Source organism: Barbus barbus (assembly GCF_936440315.1).
Source record: "Barbus barbus genome assembly, chromosome: 37".
Lineage (NCBI taxonomy): Eukaryota > Metazoa > Chordata > Actinopteri > Cypriniformes > Cyprinidae > Barbus > Barbus barbus.
This window is the reverse complement of record NC_136715.1, coordinates 27,679,125-27,701,823: the sequence shown is the minus strand read 5'-3', so window position 1 is coordinate 27,701,823 and position 22,699 is coordinate 27,679,125. Positions and strand designations below refer to the sequence as shown.

Sequence of the window (22,699 nt, the reverse complement as noted above, 5' to 3'; positions counted from 1 at the left end):
TTCTTCAACTCCAGTTCCAGAAGCTTTTGAAAATTCATCTCTCCCACAGACAAGAAATGTTCCTTCTGACATTTTACTCTGCACTTCATTGCCCTGTGAACAAAAAATACAACATGCCAAGTCTCTGTGGGATGCGGTAAGTCGTATACGCAAACACACTGCTCCTGACTCTGAGACAGAAGATGAGGAGACGGTTGAGTTTGGGGAACAAACTGAAAGTGCAGACACTGACTTGCTTTATCAGAGACTGAACACAGAAGGAGGAGAATTGGAGGATAATATATTAGAGAACTGAACAAAAACCAAATGCTGGTTCTATTCGTGTGGCAGAAAACACTGCTGTCATTGCATTACAAGCATAGGGTGTAGTGAAATAGCAACAACCCCAGTGACACCACACTCCAATATTTCACTGCTCCAGGCACTTCAGTCTGTGTTTTAGTAGTAGGGATTTTACAGTGATGCTTTCTGCACTTTACATTGTTATGCCAGTGGGTAGCAACAAGACACTGTCTTAATGAGTGAGTCGTTGAAACTTTTATTCAACCAATTAGCTCAAATATGTTGATTCATTCAGGAAGGGAGCATCACCTGCTGTGTGTGAGACATGCAATGGTTAATTCTGATGTCTCTTTGTTTGAAAATATTTTAATAACATGCAAGAAGGGTGCACTTAATTTCCATGTGATTTTCTGCATGAGCTGCATCATTTTTGTTGCACAAATAGTTTTTAAAATGAAATTTGTTATGCCTGTTGCCTGAGACTGGATTTGTCAAATAATTAAAACTGAGCTACATTACTTATGACCTGTGCAATCAATCAATAAATGAATGAATGAATGAAATATGGTTAATAAATCACTTGTTATTTATCTGTAGCACTCACAAATATAGAGATTTGCTTTTTTTTTTTAAATAGTCCCTTGTAATATATTTCCCTTATAGTGTGATTCTCACAACAGCAATAGGTCTAGAACGTTAAAGGTTCTCAGTAATGCCTTATGGATCTTTTACTTCAAAATAAGGGTTTTCTTGTATTAGATGTTAAACTTCAACTGTCTCCTCACACACAAACACAATGACAGATTGAACTGTATTAGAAAAGTGTTGTTGTAGTGCAGTGTCAGCTATTGAAGCTCATACAGTCTGGGTATTAAACATGTGCCTGTTTGTGACCTACTGTAACTACTGCAGTTGCACTGGGATCCTTTGATGTTATACATTCTCATTCAATCCTACTTTGTGATTAAACCTGCTGTAAACCTTCAGTTCTCATAGTTGCTGCATTTTCCAATTTCGCATTACAATGCCACACACAAGGGATATTACATTTTATGCACAGATTTTTTCTTGATAAAAGGTGTATTTCTGAATGGAAAGTTTACTTTTAAGGTACTATTTTAAGCATTAATGTAACTAACACTAATCTCACTGGGGCTTGTGGATCATTAACAATACCTTTACTTAAACAACCCTGTTAAAATGACTAATTTCAAACAATATATCAATCTATCTATCAAAAATATCAAATGATTTTTACATTTTCTGAAGGAAATGTGAGTAGTGCTAGATCAGGAGTGCAAAACTCATTTCCTGGAGGGCCAGAGTTTAGCTTCAACCCTAGTTAAACACATGTCCACGGTCAAATATACTGCTGAATCTTTAAAGTTGGGGGCCTGTTTTTCTGCCGGAGGTCCTGAACATCGATCTTGTTCAGATGCATGGTGTCATGGATTGGATTCTATCAAATACCAACAGATAAAAAATTAAAACCTGACTGCCTCTGTTAGAAATCTTATAATGGAGCGTGGTTGGATCTTAAACCAGGACAACAATCCAAAACAAACATCCAAATCAACAGATTTTGATCGTTATGAGTCGTTATGGGGCGTGGCGACGCGTTAGCCCCGCCCCGTTCTGCAGGCTGGAGGCGGGGTTTGTGTATCTTCAGTCGGCCACAGTGAGTTTGAGACTCTTCTGTCTTTATAAGGCATGCTCTGGCTCATGCAGCTTCACGTTTTCGTGGAACTGGCCTATGCTTTCTAAATATCCTCATTCATATTGGGTTTAATGCGGGTTTCAAATATATTCAAGTATTAATTAGTTCACAGAAACATTCAGTTCTCGCTGCAAAACTTTGTTTATGGTCAAAGTGTGCGCAACCAGTCTGTTATATCATGATACAAATTATAAATGCATCGAGTGGCTATAAAGAAGACCTCCATACACCCCAAATGAGTATAGCCTAAGGAAATGCATAAATAAATAAAAACACTTTATTTGGACACAATACACTTGTTGTATTTGTTCTGTCCTTCATTTATCCATGTATTAATTTATTACACAGATTTATTCTTGACTATGCACAGGATCTGCTTGCTGTATTAATATGCAATTCTAACAATAACTCACGGAGTCCCAGACTGTAATCTGCTGAAGAGTGATGTTCAGTCCGTGAACTCTGTAGGTGTTATCTGTGCTGAACCATCTTCTGCTGGGCAATGTGCATGTCTCCAACAGCTGCAGACGCTGAGAGTGAACGCAGAAGTCTCCATACGGAACGCCAAAACATCCAAACATCACCAGAAGTTGTTTGTTGTTGTTGTTTGTCTGCGCTAATGCTGTGATATAGTTTCATTTATCTGAAACAGGCTCTGATTTATGATCATGTGCATGCATTTCGCACTTTTTCTTGAATCCTGCATGTGATAGTCTTTGTGAAATACAGTAAACGTTGTTCAGATTATTTTTATTAAGTTTATTATTTTTATTAAGCTATTCTTAAGTAAATGGTAAAAGAGTAACTTTGATATTGTTAGTGATTTAAAGATGAACGCTCGTTATTTATTTATTTATAAAAATCAAATTTAGTCTCAAATCTGATCACCAGACTTCTGCGGAGCATTTATTTCTTCAACAGCATTGGATTGCATTGCATTATATGTTTGGATCATAGATCATTTTATGTCAGTATCTGCTGAACTGCTATAAAGTTCTCATTGATTTACATTAGCCTACAAGCATCAGAATATCATCATGTAAATATCAGCATCTGCAGCTAATTCATATTTCTGTTCAATTTGAGTCTCTGAGTAAAACTGAACTTTTTTTTCTTCCATGTTTTCACTATATCAGATTATATGAGATATACAATCCTGATGGATTAAATATGATATAAAACACATATGCCAATTTATTTCCTTCATATTTGATCTAAAACTACTGGTTTTAATGGTTTGCTGACTGTTATTTCATATGTCAGGCTTTACAGGGTAAATCTTCTATGATATCTTAAACAATCTTACACCACAAGATGGCATCCTTCCATCAGCTGCTGTGCATGACTCTCTGTGATTGCTACACAAACACTTACGGATCGCACTGTGTTTGGTGCTGCTCACAGTTCAAACTACCAAGAGATGAGCTTTGGACTGATTTCTTTGCTGCTACAAAACGAGTTCCAGAGCACTAATGTCGATGAAGCATTGAATGTTCAATCTTGACTTGGCCATCAGAGCAGGCTTTAGGTTTGAGGACACTGCAGCTGTGCCGAACAGAGCCGAGTGTTTTTAGGAGACTGCTGGTTTCCCAGTATCACGGGTTCAGATCTGACCCTCTGAACACTCGCTGGGGAAACCCCACAGCAAACACAGCCTGGCCTTGTGTTCATCAGGAACAGCACAACCCTTCTCAGAAAACCTGCTATTAGAGTAGGCAGGTTAAACACGCTTTTGTGGAATTACCGCGGACTAAACTATAGGAGCGAGCCAGAAAGTAAAGTTTGTTTTTTTGTGCACTGTTAATAAAAAAGACTATAACCAGTGACAGCAAATGCATTTACCTTTAAAGTTTACTCAAAACAGCATTTTTATTCAACATAGAAAAATAGTGCGATTAAGTAAGCAATCGTACTGCATGTAGTTTCATCAGCAATTTTTCAAGTCTTGATATTTTTCCTGAATATATATGGCTGATCTTATGTCAGTTCAGAATTTCTCAGAAGATCAGCCATATGTGGAAAAAAGCACTCTGTGGACAGTGGCATGTTTCTCTGTATGATTACAGAAGTCTCAAGGAGACGGGTCTGCAGTGGCTACAATGAACAAACTGGTACATTTCAAACACAGTAGCACCAAATCTTCATTTTCTAATAAAGACCGTGAGCACGAGCTGCTCCTCATTTGTTTTGCACGCAAGCGTCCATAAATGAAGAGCTTTTCTAGAGTATTTTTTCCCTTTCTAGTCTCTCTGTTGCGTAACGAAGGAGCACAGCGGCTCTTCGGGAAGATCTGCAGCACGGTCTGTGCAGCTTCATCCAGCAACGGACACCTTCAGCTTCTCTTGCACTCTTTTCTGGGTTATGTCACATGGGTAATGAATCACAGGTTAGTTCTTGAGCTGGTATCCACTCAGGTAAGGGAGTCACAGGCGCTGGAGAGCGGCTCCTGCTACAGACGTCCCAGTGTCCTCCTGGCTCTCTGTGAAGGACAGGGTCAGTTCTGTCACACCCGGTCACTCGGACCGTAACGTCAGCGCTCGATGAAGCGGAGGTTTATCTGTCTCTCGGGCACCAGAAGAGTTCTGGTCATCGGCCAGACCGGATCGCTCTCCTCCATCGGCTCCACGTTAAAGTGCATTAATATCTGTGAGAAAAACAAGCCATGCATCAGAGGTCCAGTCACGACCTTATGATTAAACATTACGAGCAGTGTTGGGGATAACGCAAGTTACGTAATCAGATTACTTTTTTTAAAGTAACTAGTAAAGTAACGCATTACTTTTTAATTTAGAAGGAAATATCGAAGTTAATTTTTCAAATAAACAACACCAGTTACACAAATCAGGAGTAAGTGCAGAGCGTTGTGTGTGAACATGATCTTACTGTAGTTCTAGACTAAATATCAACATGATCTTACTGTAGTTCTAGACTAAATATCTACATGATCTTACTGTAGTTCTAGACTAAATATCTACATGATCTTACTGTAGTTCTAGACTAAATATCAACATGATCTTACTGTAGTTCAACACTAAATATCATCATGATCTTACTGTAGTTCTAGACTAAATATCAACATGATCTTACTGTAGTTCTAGACTAAATATCTAAATGATCTTACTGTAGATCTAGACTAAATATCAACATGATCTTACTGTAGTTCTAGACTAAATATCAACATGATCTTACTGTGGTTCTAGACTAAATATCAACATGATCTTACTGTAGTTCTAGACTAAATATCAACATGATCTTACTGTAGTTCTAGACTAAATATCTACATGATCTTACTGTAGTTCTAGACTAAATATCAACATGATCTTACTGTAGATCTAGACTAAATATCTACATGATCTTACTGTAGTTCTAGACTAAATATCAACATGATCTTACTGTAGATCTACACTAAATATCTACATGATCTTACTGTAGTTCTAGACTAAATATCAACATGATCTTACTGTAGTTCTAGACTAAATATCAACATGATCTTACTGTAGTTCTAGACTAAATATCAACATGATCTTACTGTAGTTCTAGACTAAATATCTACATGCTCTTACTGTAGTTCTAGACTAAATATCAACATGATCTTACTGTAGTTCAACACTAAATATCATCATGATCTTACTGTAGTTCTAGACTAAATATCAACATGATCTTACTGTAGATCTAGACTAAATATCTACATGATCTTACTGTAGATCTAGACTAAATATCTACATGATCTTACTGTAGTTCTAGACTAAATATCAACATGATCTTACTGTAGTTCTAGACTAAATATCAACATGATCTTACTGTAGTTCTAGACTAAATATCTACATGCTCTTACTGTAGTTCAACACTAAATATCAACATGATCTTACTGTAGTTCAACACTAAATATCATCATGATCTTACTGTAGTTTTAGACTAAATATCAACATGATCTTACTGTAGTTCTAGACTAAATATCTACATGATCTTACTGTAGTTCTAGACTAAATATCAACATGATCTTACTGTAGATCTAGACTAAATATCTACATGATCTTACTGTAGTTCTAGACTAAATATCAACATGATCTTACTGTAGTTCTAGACTAAATATCAACATGATCTTACTGTAGTTCTAGACTAAATATCAACATGATCTTACTGTAGTTCTAGACTAAATATCTACATGCTCTTACTGTAGTTCTAGACTAAATATCAACATGATCTTACTGTAGTTCAACACTAAATATCATCATGATCTTACTGTAGTTCTAGACTAAATATCAACATGATCTTACTGTAGATCTAGACTAAATATCTACATGATCTTACTGTAGTTCTAGACTAAATATCAACATGATCTTACTGTAGTTCTAGACTAAATATCTACATGCTCTTACTGTAGTTCAACACTAAATATCAACATGATCTTACTGTAGTTCAACACTAAATATCATCATGATCTTACTGTAGTTCTAGACTAAATATCAACATGATCTTACTGTAGTTCTAGACTAAATATCTACATGATCTTACTGTAGTTCTAGACTAAATATCAACATGATCTTACTGTAGATCTAGACTAAATATCTACATGATCTTACTGTAGTTCTAGACTAAATATCAACATGATCTTACTGTAGTTCTAGACTAAATATCAACATGATCTTACTGTAGTTCTAGACTAAATATCAACATGATCTTACTGTAGTTCTAGACTAAATATCTACATGCTCTTACTGTAGTTCTAGACTAAATATCAACATGATCTTACTGTAGTTCAACACTAAATATCATCATGATCTTACTGTAGTTCTAGACTAAATATCAACATGATCTTACTGTAGATCTAGACTAAATATCTACATGATCTTACTGTAGTTCTAGACTAAATATCAACATGATCTTACTGTAGTTCTAGACTAAATATCAACATGATCTTACTGTAGTTCTAGACTAAATATCAACATGATCTTACTGTAGTTCTAGACTAAATATCTACATGCTCTTACTGTAGTTCTAGACTAAATATCTACATGATCTTACTGTAGTTCTAGACTAAATATCTACATGATCTTACTGTAGTTCTAGACTAAATATCAACATGATCTTACTGTAGTTCTAGACTAAATATCTACATGATCTTACTGTAGTTCTAGACTAAATATCTACATGATCTTACTGTAGTTCTAGACTAAATATCAACATGATCTTACTGTAGTTCTAGACTAAATATCTACATGATCTTACTGTAGTTCTAGACTAAATATCAACATGATCTTACTGTAGTTCTAGACTAAATATCTACATGATCTTACTGTAGTTCTAGACTAAATATCTACATGATCTTACTGTAGTTCTAGACTAAATATCTACATGATCTTACTGTAGTTCTAGACTAAATATCAACATGTATTTACTCATCTCACCTGCACTAAAACACATTCAGTGTTCCTCACAATCAATAAAAACAGTCAAATGCAAACTCAGAATATAACGCAAACCTGCAATAATCAAATATGTTAAATAAGACAAATATAATTTATGTATTTAATCCCATTTTATTAACCTGTCCTTGCTACTGATCTCCGATGATCCAATTCAATCATACTAATAATCAAAAGTGACACATTTGTGTTTCATTTTCGTTATTGTTTAGTGTTGAACTTTCTTCTCCTGCGTCATTTTCTTCATGTGATTAGTTTGAGCGGCGCCCTCTACTGTACAGACCTGAATCTACATTTCCTTCAGTCTGAAGCGGATTCACTTCCCTTTTGGTGTGAAAGGGCTTTACATTTTTAAAAGAATAACTTTTTAAATTAAAAACAAACAAGCAAGCCCTGCTCATATTTAAAAAGTAACTCAAAAGTAACGTAACGCATTACTTTCCATAAAAAGTAGCTACGTAACGTAATTAGTTACTTTTTAAGGGAGTAACGCAATATTGTAATGCATTACTTTTAAAAGTAAGCTTCCCCAACACTGGTTACGAGTCAAACACATATGCACGGATGAACGGGGTGGTGATGGCGCAGTGGATAAGACACATGCCTTTGGTGTGAGAGACCCGGGTTCGAATCCACTGTGAGACACCAATGTGTCCCTGAGCAAGACACTTAACCCCTAGTTGCTCCAGAGGCGTGCGACCTCTGACATATATAGCAATTGTAAGTCGCTTTGGATAAAAGCGTCAGCTAAATTAAAAAACAAAACAAAAACAAAAACTTAACAATAAGATCAACAACATGCATTTAGAAAACCAATGGGGTGAATTTTAACTTCATGCACGTAAGACTTTTAACTTCAGATACCCGAGCCAGCGCCAGGTGGACCTCTAGTTCAGCGATGCGCCGGCCGACACAGCTGCGCTTGCCCACTCCGAACGGCACGGAGGCGTAGGGGTGACTGCCCTCGGAGCGGCTCAGCCAGCGCTGCGGGACGAACGCGTCCGGGTCACTGAACTGCCGCGGGTCACGGGACGTGGCGTAGTGGCACAGAGTGATCAGTGTCTGTGAGGATCGAACAAACACAGACCTTCACGTCAGCATCATACTGCTTCAGTTTACACTCACGATTGTCATGTGAGGAATTACTTTGTACATTTGATCGGAATTATTGCACTTTCATGAGAGAACATCAACTGCATTGTTTTCATTTATTATATTTAGTCTAAATAAACAATATACAGTAAATGAATACTTTCTACATTATGAAGAAAATTCCCTGCTGAAAAAAACAATAGAATCATCATAAAAACTACACTACAAATATCTTAACAAACCATCAACTTTTAACCATTAAAATAATTTAAAAATGTATTGGTTTTAACAAGCCACCAATAGAAGACGACCAATTACTAGGAGAGACCCACAGTTTCCATTATAACCAGTGAAACCATTACAAATTTTGTGATGGTGTCTATTTGTTTTTTCAGCAGGGAAAGCATCTCTCAAAAGATAAACCTGTCAAATTCCTAATATATTGATTATATTTATGTCTCTGTTTTGAAAACAACAACACAAAAGCCTTTGTACTGTGGCTCAGATGTTGCATAAGTGTATTTATTCCACAATATCCCAGATCTGTGTTTGGATTTATTACAGTTCGTCATGAGAAGGAATGATGTTAGATTTACGGCTGTGTGATGAAACAGACTGGCCGTGTTACGCTTTCATTTTGAGCAGAATATCTCAATGGAGAGCGCTAAACTCCAGCTTACATGTTTGCTTTGCAGTTGAAGATTAAGCGAAACATTAGTTAGAAAATGTATCCATTTAAAAGAAAAGCGTTGAAATTGGGGGATTTAAGCTATTGACATCTGGCAACCGTGTTACCATCGATAATACAAATTGTCAAGTTAAATAACCACCCAAGTGAAAAATAAATATACAAAAATGTATTTGAAATACATTTATTTGATGCTAAGTATACTACAAATACATATTTCTGTATTTAATGAAATACTCTGCAGTTGTAGCTTTACTATACTAAACTAGTAAACTTGAAGTCTGCTAAACTGGAACAACTCATTTAGTGTTTAATGCACTTTAATTGTGTGAAAGTAGTGCTGAAGTCCAACTAAAGATATACTGAAGTATAAATGATTGTGCAGAAGTATACTTCAGGTACACTTTAATATCTTGCATTTAAAGACTGATAATATTCAGAGATCGTACAATCCTCATCAATAGTGATATTAAAACACTTTGCAGGCTTAATATTAAGAAATGTGCATTGTGCACAAACAGTACTCCAAATAAAGTTTAATTATCATTTCTATATCAGTAAGTCTCTAGTGATATGATAACAGAGTTGAACTGTACTTGGTATGAAATAAATGCATTTTAAATATATTAATTTTTTTCTAGGGGAAAAGGCAAATATTGCACAATTATGCTTAATTAATTGAGAGAAGCAGTCCATCACAGTTAGAGTGTGTTTTATCGCCCTACACCGAAGCGGATGGAAGTACTCACGTTTCTCGGGATGAGGTATCCTCCGACGGTAATATCTCGGTCTGTGATGACTCTAGCGTTGGCTGGAATCACAGGATAGAGCCTGGAAAACGTTCAATGCTTAATTTGATATACTGCACAGGATGAACTGTTTGATGATATGAGTGAAGTCTCAGAGCTCTCCTCGTACCTGAGGATCTCCTTCATTACGGCCTTCATGAGCGGCATGGCAGCCACATCACGTGCCTCAGGGATGCTGCGGCTCTTCATCACGTGCTGAACCTCGTCCCGCAGCGCTGCCTGGACCTCAGGGTGCCGCGAGAGCTCATACAGAGACCACGACAGCGTGCTGGAGATCTGGAGCACACCAATACAGTGTCAACACATCCTCCAAACACCAAAACATCAGTGTTTACTGTTCTCCAAGGATGGAAAGAAATCAGATAATCATGTCATACCTTGCCACACCACAGTGAGAACTCCCCGATTCAGCTTTCATCACAAATCTAGTTTCTTTTGCCTTACTCTGTTGGTGAAATGACCTACCTAACTCCATCCAGTCCTCAAGAATCAAGCAAACACTCATCTCTTCCCTGAGCATCTCATAAATAAATACATACATTTATATGCCTTCACTTCTTCTGTTCTCTTATTATCCTTCATCCCTTCCTTGTCCTAGCTTGTACTATTTTGAACAAAGATTGAAACCTTGTATAACAGGCATTTCTTGTGTTTATTGCCATCTTATGATAAATATGACCCTGGAGCACAAAAGCAGTCATGAGTAACACAGGTATATTTGTAGCAATAGACAACAATACATTGTATGGATCAAAATTATACATTTCTCTTTTATGACAAAAATCATTAGGATATTAAGTAAAGATCATGTTCCATGAAGATACTTAGTAAATTTCCTACCGTAAATATATCAAAACTTAATTTTTGATTAGTAATATGCATTGCTGGGAACTTCATTTGGACAACTTTAAAGGAGATTTTCTCAATATTTAGATTTTTTTGCTCCCTCAGATTCCAGATTTTCTAATAGTTGTATCTCAGACAAATATTGTCCTATCATAACAAACCATACATTAATGGAAAGATCATTTATTCAGCTTCAGATGACGTATAAGAGGTTTTGTGGTCCAGGGTCACAAATGGCTTGTTGTATTCCTGATTTGTAAGTCGCTTTGGATAAAACATTGGCTGCCAAAGTAATAACTGTAAATGATTTCAGATGATTACTGTTCACAGAAATGCTGTACAAACATTTGTTTGAAAGGAGCAGTCAGTGTGTTTTTGGGTTACACTTTATTTTAAGGTGTCCTTAAGTAATAGTAATAGTAATAATATTAATTAACTACATGTTCTTACTATTGTCAGGGAACTGTCGTGTGTGTGTCATGTGTTCCTGCCCCTTGTGTCCATATTTGGTTTGTTTCCTGTCATGTCATTAGTAGTTCATTCTGTTCAGCTGTGTTTGTCTCGTTAGCTATGATTTACCGGTGTATATTAGTCCTGTCTGTTTAGTTAGATTTCGTCTGGTCTACTCGTTATCCCCGGTGTTTGATGTCTGTGTCTTGCTCTGCCTTGTCTTGCCCTGCCTTGATGTCCCCAGTAAAGTATGTTATTTGAGTTTATATCCTCGTCTGCGTGTTCCTGGTTCCTCCCTCGTGTGTGCACCGTGACAGAAGACCAGAACAAAACCGTAAGCGGCGCCCCTTCACCTCGTTTTGTTTTCAGTTTTTGAAAAGTCTTTTGTTTGTTCCGGTTTTGTCTGTCTCTCGCGGCATGGAAGTCGCCACTCGACATCCCGCCTTAGCCCACTGCAAATCGGCGTGGGAGTTCGGCAGGATTACCGCAAGTGCCGCGAGTCCGCTGGCCGCGATCCCTCCAGCCTGCCGATCGCGGGAGAAGTTCGCCGTTGTCCGCGGCTCAACCAAGCCCGCCGATCGCGGGAGATGTTCCGCCGCCGTCCGCGGCTCCCAACCTCGCCGCTCACACCGAGCCCGCCGTTCGCGGGAGTTCACGCCGCCGTCCGCGGGGAAAGCCAACCCGCCGTCGGCGGCTCCCCCTGTTCACGCCGCCGTCCGCGGCACACCGAGCCCGCCGTTCGCGGGAGTTCACGCCGCCGTCCGCGGGGAAAGCCAACCCGCCGTCGGTGGCTCCCCCTATTCACGCCGCTACCCGCGGCTCACCGACCCCGCCGTTCGCGGGAGATCAAGTCCGCCGTCCGTGGGGAAAGCCAACCCACCGTCGGCGGCTTCCCCAAGTCACGCCGCCATTCGCGGCTCACCGAGCCCACCGTTCGCGGGAGATCACGCCGCTTTCCGCGGCTCACCGACCCCGCCGTTCGCGGGAGATCACGTCGCCGTCCGTGGGGAAAGCCCACCCACCATCGGCGGCTCCCCTGTTCACGCCGCCGTCCGCGGCTTCCCTGTGCACGCCGCCGATCCGCCTCTGACTCAATGCCCGCCGGCCAGCCTCTGACTCAATGCCCGCCGGCCAGCCTCTGACTCAATGCCCGCCGGCCAGCCTCTGACTCAATGCCCGCCGGCCAGCCTCTGACTCAATGCCCGCCGGATTGCCGCTGACTCAAGCCCGCCGGATTGCCGCTGACTCATGCCCATCGGTCGCCTTTACCCTCTCCGTGGATCTAGTCCACACGTCATGGCCAGGAGTGCCATATGTATGTCTCGTTGTGCCCACAGGAACATTTTAAACTTACCTTGTCATGCCATGTCTTGTCTTGTCCATGGAGACTCGTCTGGGGCAGGCGGCTCCTTGAGTTGTGGCCATGGAGGCCAGTCGCAGCCGCTTGCCCCCCCTGTCGCAGAAGTGGAGGAGGTCGCTGAGGGACCCTGTGAGGGCCCCTGACTCCTCGTCATGCCCAGAGGAAGACTCAGCTTCCTAGCCAGCCCAGGAGGGCTTCTGGTTCCTGTGGGATGTCCTGTCGTGTTTGTCTGACCCTGGAGGGTTTCTGTCGTGTCTTGTACTGTTTTGTTTGTTTAGCCCCGGAGGGCTCCTGATACCCCCTGGATTCCCCATGGAAATTTTGGGGGGGGGTAGTAGAGCTCTGGGTGGAGTGGGTGGGCCGAAGAAGGATGCCATGGCCACAGTTACCACCTGCCATGGCCTCCTGAGCTCCCTGCTCCGCCATGGGTCCTGTCTGTCTGTTCCGCTCTGGAGGTCCCCGTCCTGTGGTCCGTGTCTGTCCTGAGAGGCCTCCAGAGCGCCCACCCCCCCTCCCTGATGGAACTGTTAAGGCTCGGGACGAGCCTTTCGGGAGGGGGGAGTTATGTCAGGGAACTGTCGTGTGTGTGTCATGTGTTCCTGCCCCTTGTGTCCATATTTGGTTTGTTTCCTGTCATGTCATTAGTAGTTCATTCTGTTCAGCTGTGTTTGTCTCGTTAGCTATGATTTACCGGTGTATATTAGTCCTGTCTGTTTAGTTAGATTTCGTCTGGTCTACTCGTTATCCCCGGTGTTTGATGTCTGTGTCTTGCTCTGCCTTGTCTTGCCCTGCCTTGATGTCCCCAGTAAAGTATGTTATTTGAGTTTATATCCTCGTCTGCGTGTTCCTGGTTCCTCCCTCGTGTGTGCACCGTGACAACTATATGGTTAGGGTTAGGGTTTGGCTTAGGGTTACTTGCATGTAATTATGCATAATTAATTGTTATTATAATAGTAAGTACATGTAACATGTACCAAGGACACCTTAAAATAAAGTGTTACCTGCTTTTGTTAACGCAGCACTGGCCGATATCTTTGTCTGAAGGTCTGGATGCAATAGATATTAACATGACTCTGCTATAACAGTGTAGTTTTCAAAATCCCTCTAAATGTAAAAGAATAACAGTCCACACCACAAGGAAGAACCATATCACAGAAATCACTTTCAGAAATTTATTTCCAGCTCATAAACGATAAAAATCGTTATGATCGTATAAAGCGGCAAATGACAAAACTGCAGTGCGTTTATAATAAACAGAACTTTATTGCGTGTTGGTATGGACACTAATATAGTTTTCATTGTAGTTCTATTTATAATATCTTTATTATTTATAGTTAGTGTTTTTAGTGTGAATGAGCCGACAGATTTTCAATGGATCTTTCAGAAGAGCTCATTTCTTCAGGTGTGAAGTGTTTTACTGGAAGTGATGTGAGGTTCATACCGTGTCGACGCCAGCGAGCAGCAGCTCGGTCACGTTGCTGTACACAGATTTCAGACGAACTCCGGCCTGAGACAGAAAATAGGTGAGGTATCGTCCCTCTAGAAGCTCTCCTCGCGCCATCTTCTGCCTCTCCTCCTCAAGACGCTGGTCGATGTGCCCTTTAGCTACGGTGACACGAAGAGTTTCCAACATCATAAACCTCTTATACAACCACAACCACAGTCCAGATGAAAAACACTGTTTGAAGTGTCATCTATAGAAATTTGTAGTTTATATACTGGATTCTTTATAAAACACTATAGGAGTAGTTCAGCCAAAACTGAAAATGTGCTCCCCCTCAGGCCACCCGAGATCTAGATGAGTTTCTTCATCAGATTTCATCACTTGCAACCCAAGCGAAAATATGAGCTAATATGTATACAAGTCCATAATCAATAATAACGCTTCCTCCAGAGAAAATGTGTTCTGGTGTGAATCAGGAGAGAAATCTGCACAGATCAAGCAGCGTTTACAAGACAAAACAGCTCTAAACTAATATGTGGCTGGATTTTGATGTGAGAGACAACAGGAGATACACTTTTCACTGGAGGAAGCGTTATTATTGATTATAGGCTCGTATTTGAGTTAAAAACGTCTTAATGCTGGATGTGTTTCAGCTTTTATCTTCTCCAGATGTTAACTGATGGACTGGAGTGGTGTGGATTATTGTGATGTTTTTATCAGCTGTTTGGACTCTCATTCTGACGGCACCCATTCACTGCAGAGCATCCATTGCTGAGACACTGATGCAGAGACACATTTCTACAAACCTGATGAACAAACACACTCATCTATATCTGGGATGACCTGATGAGGAGCACATTTTTAGCATATTTTTGTTTTTGAATGAACATTACTTTCCCAAAATGCAAGGTGTGCTCATTTCAGTTTCACACTCATGAATTTAGAGATGCAGTGCAGTGCAGATGCAGATTTTTGCCTGGTCATGGTTTCATGTTCACACAAACCTCCAGCAGATTTGCGACACTCACCGAACTGGAACATGTAGTCCCAGCAGCGGCAGAAGGTGTCCCAGGGTTTGGGAAGCAGCCGGTGGAGCCACTGAGGCAAAGCCATAGTGAGGAGCGTCATGACAAACATGGTGTTGATGGACTGGATGAAGCGCTCCGTCTCCACAGGAACCACCGGGTCGAGACAGCCGATCCTGGACTCAAACAGCACAGATGAGATCCCTGGAGGAGGAGCAGAAGACAAGAGACCTCTCACTTTGGTTTCTGCAGGCTTTAAGACGTTTTAAAACCAAGGAAAGAATGCCATGGTTTTATGACTTTCAGCTTGATTTAAGATCTTAATTAGAAGAAGCATGAATTAAGATTTGTACATTTTTCTAATAAAAGCTTAAAAGGTCATAGAAGAGCCATTTTTGGTTCCACAAAGAACCATTCAGTCAAAGGTTCTTTAAAGAAGCATCTCTTTCTTACCTTATAATCTGAAGAACCTTTTCTCCACAAAGAAGCTTTAGTGAAACAGAAAGGTTCTGCGGATGTTAAAGGTTCTTTATGGAACCATTTAGACAGAAAGTGCACCTTGAAGCACCTTTATTTTTAAGAGTGTATTACGCAGTGAAAAATCTTTTTCAACTCAGTTTTAATAAAAGCTCTTTGTACTGAGCAAGTTGAAAGTGAGGGTTAGGAGTCTTCAGACTCTTTTATCACTTGAAGGTTTGACTCTCTTCGATTTACCTTCCAGACCGAAGCGGTAGAACTCAGCAGAGATGTCTGTGACGAGGCCGCTGGAGCTCTGCTGCGAGCGTAGCTTGAGTTTGTGGATGAGGTCCGTCACTACAGCGTTGAGTGTGCCGTCATACGCCTCCACAGCTTTAGGCCGCAGCATGTGCTTCCCCAGTAGACTACGCACGCTCTGCCACTCCTCGCCTTCACTGCAACACACACAGATCAATGCATATCAGTGTGGTGAAGAAAATTATATATATATTGAAACATTGCCCTGGTCACGCTGAGTCAATATTTATTCTGATGACTTTTGTGTGACTTATCATGCTGTAGCTAGTATGAGTAACAAAATGCTTTCTCTGTGTCCAGATTTAACATGCAATAATAAAAACTGACACTTCAAATCAACATAAAATATCAACTTTTACTTAAGAAGTCTTAATAATAATGATAATAAATAATGTCTGAAAAGATATACAAATATCCTAATACAAGTAATGTGCTTTATGTCTCGCGTACTGTCTCAGCAAGCGGTTCATGTGTTTATATAAAGGGCTATACAGTCATCTAGTGGTTACACCGTAGTATTACAGATGATAAATGGTGCATAATTTATTTAGAGGCTAATATTTAGTAAAATCCCCTTACAATATTAAAGAAAAAAATGATTGAACTAAAATCACAAAAGCATAAATATACATTCATTCTCATATAACTCCGCCTTCATTGATCTGTATGTTCATCTATAAGAGTTTGGTCTGTTTAATATTAGGTTTTTGTTTAAAATCCACCACCGCGGCCCCGCCCTGCAACATCAAGCCCCACCCCTCAGATAAAATATGTTCCCGTGTGTTACATGTTGGGTTTTTTTGTGACTGTTCCATGTCGGGTTTTCTGTTTTCCCCTGTGTCCTAGTTCAGTTTAATTAGTCATTGTGTGCACCTGTCCATCCTCGTTATCTGTCCCTTTATAAGTTCCTGTGTTAGTATGTCTGATTGTCGGTTATTGTTTCCATTATGGTGTGTGTGCACTCCTGTGTCTGTATCTGCTCCTGGATCTCTGATTAAAAGAGAAGTTGATTGTTTATGCTTGTCGTGCGTCCGTTGTTCCGCACAGCACCGTAACAGAATAACCGACCGAAACAGTAAGATTGCGGCGTGTTTTTTCCCTGTTTTGTTTCCCGTTTTTTGTCAAGTTTTTTATTTGTTATTATGGATCCCGCTGTCCTCGTCATCCTGCTGGAGCAGGGGGACCGCTCTCTCGAGGACCACACCGAGGATTTTTTGTTCCTGGCCAATTTAACACACTTCCCGGACTACTGCCTCTGCACGTTCTACAAAGCTGGACTTAACATCACCACACGTAGGCAGTTGTCCGGGGACGGCCCTCGAGAGAGCCTCGCCGCCTTTATCGAGTGGGTGCTGGTGTCTTGCAAATCGCAACTCACCGTGGACCTCGCAGAGAATGACACCAGCCCCACTCGGGACCCAGCGCCCAGTCCACTACCACCCCGCAGCGTGGAGCTGCCCGAGCCCACCGCAGACGGAGAGCCAGAGCCTCCCGCGGTCGTTGAGCCATCGCCATCAGGAGCGACAGAGCTGCCGATCGTCCCGGAGCCCGAGCCCCAAACGTCTGACCAGGTGCGAGAGCCGGCAGTGCATCCGACGGTGGAGAAAGCTGTGGAGATCGCGGGGGCGATGGAACGCCCCGCCCACGGCGCCACCGCTGAGGGTGAGCATGAACTGGACCTGGGTAACCTCATTGACTTCCACTCTGACACGATCATCCTTAAGCCAGCTCCTGTATTGAACTTCTGGGAAATTATCCCACCCGACCTCCCTCTCCCACCGCCTCTCATTGATCTGGTTCCTACTCCAACACCCTCATCACTGGAGTTCGTCAGCCCCTCTGCTCACCCTCAGCTCACCATCTGTGGCGTGGGCTCGCCGCTGGTCTGCCGATCTCCAGCTCTGTTGGCGTTGAGTCTGGAGGATCCCTCATCTCCGCCCTCAGCCTCCGAGACCCAGACTCCGCCTCAGTCCGGCGACCCTGCGGCTCCACCATGCCTTCAAGCTCCCTCGGCTCCACCGGATCCCGTCTGTCCACCAGCTCCACCGGGCTCCCTCGTCCTTCCGGCTCCGCATTGGTCAGTCGTCCCCCTACCTGCACCTCAGGACTACTCTCCTTGGGCTGCGCCCCGTCCCTTCGTCCCTCCGGCTCCGTTGGGCTCCTCCTTCCCTCCTGCTCCACCTATGTCCTCTGTCGCTCCGGCTCCGCCGCGGCCATCCGGATCTCCGCCTGCGCCGAGGTCGCCGAAGACATCTGCTCCGCCTTGGACCTCCGGATCTTCGGCGTCACCCTGGCTCTTCGGCTCTCTGTCTCCACCTCGGGCTCCACCACCACCTGCTCCGCCGCCGTTGGTCGGCCCCATGGAGTCGGCGGTCCCTCCTCCACCATGGCTCCTCCCTCCGTCGGCTCCCCCGTGGGCCACCATCTGGACTGTGGCCTGGGTCGTCATCTGGCTCCTCCTGTTCCTGGCTCCCCCTTGGCTCCTCCCACCCTCCACTCCCCCATGGACTTATTGTTTGGACTCCAGGCCTTTTCTCTGTCACCCTCCTGTTCCACATCCTCCTCCAGAGCCCCCACCCGCCCTCCTCAGTTGTTACGTTACGGCGTGAGGCCACGCCTTGCGGGGAGGGGGCGATATGTTACATGTTGGGTTTTTTTGTGACTGTTCCATGTCGGGTTTTCTGTTTTCCCCTGTGTCCTAGTTCAGTTTAATTAGTCATTGTGTGCACCTGTCCATCCTCGTTATCTGTACCTTTATAAGTTCCTGTGTTAGTATGTCTGATTGTCGGTTATTGTTTCCATTATGGTGTGTGTGCACTCCTGTGTCTGTATCTGCTCCTGGATCTCTGATTAAAAGAGAAGTTGATTGTTTATGCTTGTCGTGCGTCCGTTGTTCCGCACAGCACCGTAACACCGTGGCTATGTTTGGCTACTGTTGCCATTAAGTTATGAAAATTTTATTTCTGAATGTTTTCTGAACATTCAAAATATCCCATTTTTTATGATTTATAAAGCACTTTTCTTGGTTATGTGTTAATGTTAAGGAAACTTTTGCAAAGATTATGGGAATGTTGCTTTTGATTATTCTTCTGAAACAAGAAGCAACATTTAATTAAAAACATTAGATGAGCGTCCAGCTGAAACATTTCATAAATGTTTTTGTGCTAACGTTTTGTGAACACTCGTGTGGACCAGACACTTGTTTGTAAGAGAACCTTGCCAGAACGTTCCCTGTCAGCTGGGTCACAGTGTAAGCGACAGTATCTACAGAGTGATACGATCACATGCATCCGTCTGCAGAAGTCATGTCACTCCAGTGACAGATGCTGATTTCAGGCGACTGATTTCATGACCAGTGATATGACACACTGACTGATATGAGCATGTGCGTTTCATCTCGTTTCAGATATGATTTGCAAACAAATGATGTGTGGAGCAGTGTCACTGAAATCACTTTTATGATGCATTTTCTCCTTTTCAGAGCTGGCGAGTCTGTTATTGTATGGAACAGTGTTGCGTGTTCATACAGCTTCAGCACAGTAAATAATTACTGTATACGCTTCCCTGGTGTGTGAGATGCAATGCATGTAAAACTGGATCCTGGAACCAGTGTTTTAATTGGATAATAAAGAACAAGCTGCATGCATGCAAACTGCTAGAAATGCTCGTATGACCGAGCGCTTGTACCCACGCCGTCAGGAGTCCGTATCCCTCTCCACGGAGCTTGCGGTAGTCCTTCCAGGACGAGAGGTCCGAGCGCATGGGGTGCTGGCCCTTCTGTCTCAGCACCTGCTCGATCAGCTCCGGCTCGGCCACATGGACCGTCAGGATGGGCCCAAAGCTGGCCTTCCACACGGGCCCGTACCTCCTCCTGCCCTCCAGCTGCAAACACAGTCACAGAGCACTTTCATTTCAGATTCATATCGAAGCCATTTACATAAAACATGATGTGGCCTTGTCATCAGTTTATTAATCTGCTATAAAAAAAAACTATAGAACCATCACAGAAAATTCAAATGGTTTCCACTACAAATACCATCATAAACATTACAAGCCATCAACTTTTAACCATTAAAAGCATTGCAATTTTTGTTTTTGTTTTTTTGTAGTGTGTTTTGGGACATATTCCTTTAGGATTTATTGGTTTTAACAAGCCACCAATGGAAGACGAGCAGTTACCAGTAGAGACCCACGGGGTCCATTACTGTTTCCATTAAAACCAATACCACTCCCATTATAACCTGTAAAACCATTACACATTTTGTGATGGTGTCTATTATTATTTTTTTCAGCAGGGATACTAATTAATTAACCCTCATGTTGTGTTAGATTTTTTTTGTTTGTTTGTTTTTTCATACTCCTTGTTCTGCTTGTGGTGTTCCTGGTCAAAATGACAGCCTACTAAAAATGGGTATAAACTTCTCATTATGCTATATCATCATCAATTATCAGATTCAATCGTCTTGTAAGCTTGTTTTCTTTCAGGTAGCACAGGTTTTGTAATTGCTCCTGAAACTGATTGATCGTCGGCCTCATTGATCTGAGCTTTTGCTCCTCAGTTTGTTCCACAAATAACGCTTCATTGAGGCCTACGATCAATCAGCTCCAAAACCTGTGCTGCCTGAAACAAAACAAGCTGACAAAAAGAATGGAATCCATGATTTCATGATAATATAGCAAGCAAGGCTAGACATTTTTGGCTAGGAATACCAGATTAGTAGGATTTCCAGCACAGTACAAGGGGTTCAGAAAAAATAAAAACATTGTGAAACAAAAATATTAATCTTAATAAACTGCATGTTTTCACTGCAATTGCAAACAGTAACGTTTCTATTACTTTTCGAGAGCAACTCGGTAAGATCCCACGCACCTGCAGCTGATGGAGGCGCGACAGTCCGCGTCTAAAGAGCAGGTCCCAGGTGAAGCCCGGGGCTGAGGGTCCGGGCATCTGCTCCAGGGTCTTCACCTGGCGTGACGCAGCGGACGCGATGACGTCAGGCCAGCGGTCCGCGCACCTGAGCAGCGGAAACGCGCTCCTGCCGGACATCTTCAGAGCCTGCGGCAGCATCCTTCGCAAGACTCCCGTACAGCGGGACTCTATTTATAGCGAGACTTCCGAGCACACCTTTCCTCGGCTCAGCCAATGGCGTGCGGAGAGCGCCGACGCCCCGCCCACCGGTCTGAGAGATCCGTGGAAACCTCTTCAGATGAGCAGCCGCTGATGAATCCATAGATTGAAGAGTGATGCAGTAACTGGAGAGTGTATTGTCGCGAGTGATGAGATATCACACACACTGTCTATCCGAGCCCATGGTGTACTGACCTGCTTCAGGAGGTTATGCTGAGATCTGACCTGATTCCAGTGACCGTGGCTGATGTCCAGCGTGCTGTGTGAGGTAATATATCAGCAGTACTGAGAAGCACCTCCGGTCGCAGCTGTGCAATGCTCTTTCACAGAAACCCGATGATGGAGAAGCATCTGACACATTAGGGTCACTCCTAAAGTTTGGTGGATTTTATGTCCCCATTCAAACAACACTGCATATTTTGCAGACAATGTTACTCACCTTTTATTGTTTGCCATGCATAGATGCTCCCCATTAACACAGATTTATAATGATTGGTACTTAATAAAACATCTTTTTGAAGAACTTGACAGAGAAATCCCATGCATGCTTCCGATCAAGATTGTTTGGTAACACTTTATTTTAGGGTATCTTAACTAGTTGCTAATTAGCGTGCATATTACTAGAATATTAGCCATTTATTAGTAATTAATGCCTTATTCTACATCCCTATTCCCACCCAATACCTAAACTTAACAACTACCTTACTAACTATTAATAAGCAGCAGATTAGGAATATGCTGAGGGAAAAGTCGTAGTTAATAGTGAATGTGCTCCCTATTCTAAAGTGTTAACGATCGTCTTTTTGAACATGTTCTTCCTAAATGTTAATCTTCTGCTACTAGTCTGTTGGTCTTTCTTAGCTAGTAGTGGGCTTCATTAGCTTGACATCCTGTCATGTAACAGGGTGGACAAATTTCCTAGAATGAGAACTATTTGGTCATTATTATTATCTTATACTAACCCAAGATTGACCAGGGCTGTGTTTCCCAAAAGCATCATTAACTTAAGTTGATCGTAGCTCCATTGGTTTCAATCGGTCTATGATGGAGTATTCAAGCTTGCAATGCGTTTGGGAAACACAGCCTAGTATGTTTTCTAATAGACCATTTTTCCCTCTGATAAGACAAATATGTAAAAAAAAAAAAAAAATATATATATATATATATATTAGTGCTGTCAATCGATTTTAAAAAACCTAATTAATCGCACATTTTTCTGAAATTAATCGCGATTAATCCCACCTAACATTAAAGTTTTTAAATATACTTTTATATTGCAATAATTTCACATTCAATCTTCAAATGTACAATATACAAACAACATAAAGACAGTATATTTTTAATAGTTCTTTAATGGCATCTTTTTTATGATTGAAGGCCAGCATCACTGATATCAATACTACTGATGTCTCTATAAAATATATTTTCCCCTGAATATTTAACCATTGACTGTAGCCATTCAGCTTTACAGTATAATTGAGAGCTATCAATTTTAACATTTATTAGACTTAACTTCTAATTTAAGTTAATTTAAAACAATCTTCGCATGAACCCATTATAATAAATGACTATTATAGTTGCCAAACACTAAATTCTAATTATAGATGAACCCCTTAAAGCTATAAAAGTTATTAAACTCTTGTTCTTGGATTTGTCAT

The 22,699-nt window shown here is 41.6% G+C and overlaps 1 protein-coding gene across 2 annotated transcripts; it reads right to left on the bottom strand.

Moving 5' to 3' along the window:
* Positions 1 to 3,834: 3,834 nt before the first annotated feature.
* LOC306856804 (25-hydroxyvitamin D-1 alpha hydroxylase, mitochondrial-like) lies at positions 3,835 to 20,989 on the bottom strand. 2 transcript variants are annotated; one of them, XM_079396283.1, is made up of 9 exons: positions 20,784 to 20,989; positions 19,605 to 19,795; positions 15,854 to 16,050; positions 15,143 to 15,343; positions 14,112 to 14,275; positions 10,124 to 10,290; positions 9,955 to 10,036; positions 8,290 to 8,487; positions 3,835 to 4,643 (listed from the first exon to the last, which is right to left on the bottom strand). In XM_079396283.1, exons 1-9 carry the CDS (start codon positions 20,979 to 20,981, stop codon positions 4,530 to 4,532), a joined length of 1,512 nt encoding a protein of 503 aa, XP_079252409.1. In that variant the 5' UTR covers positions 20,982 to 20,989; the 3' UTR covers positions 3,835 to 4,529. The 2 variants fall into 2 exon arrangements, with proteins under 2 accessions (XP_079252409.1, XP_079252410.1); XM_079396284.1 differs by having other exon boundaries at positions 3,847 to 4,643; positions 8,340 to 8,487.
* Positions 20,990 to 22,699: the final 1,710 nt, after the last annotated feature.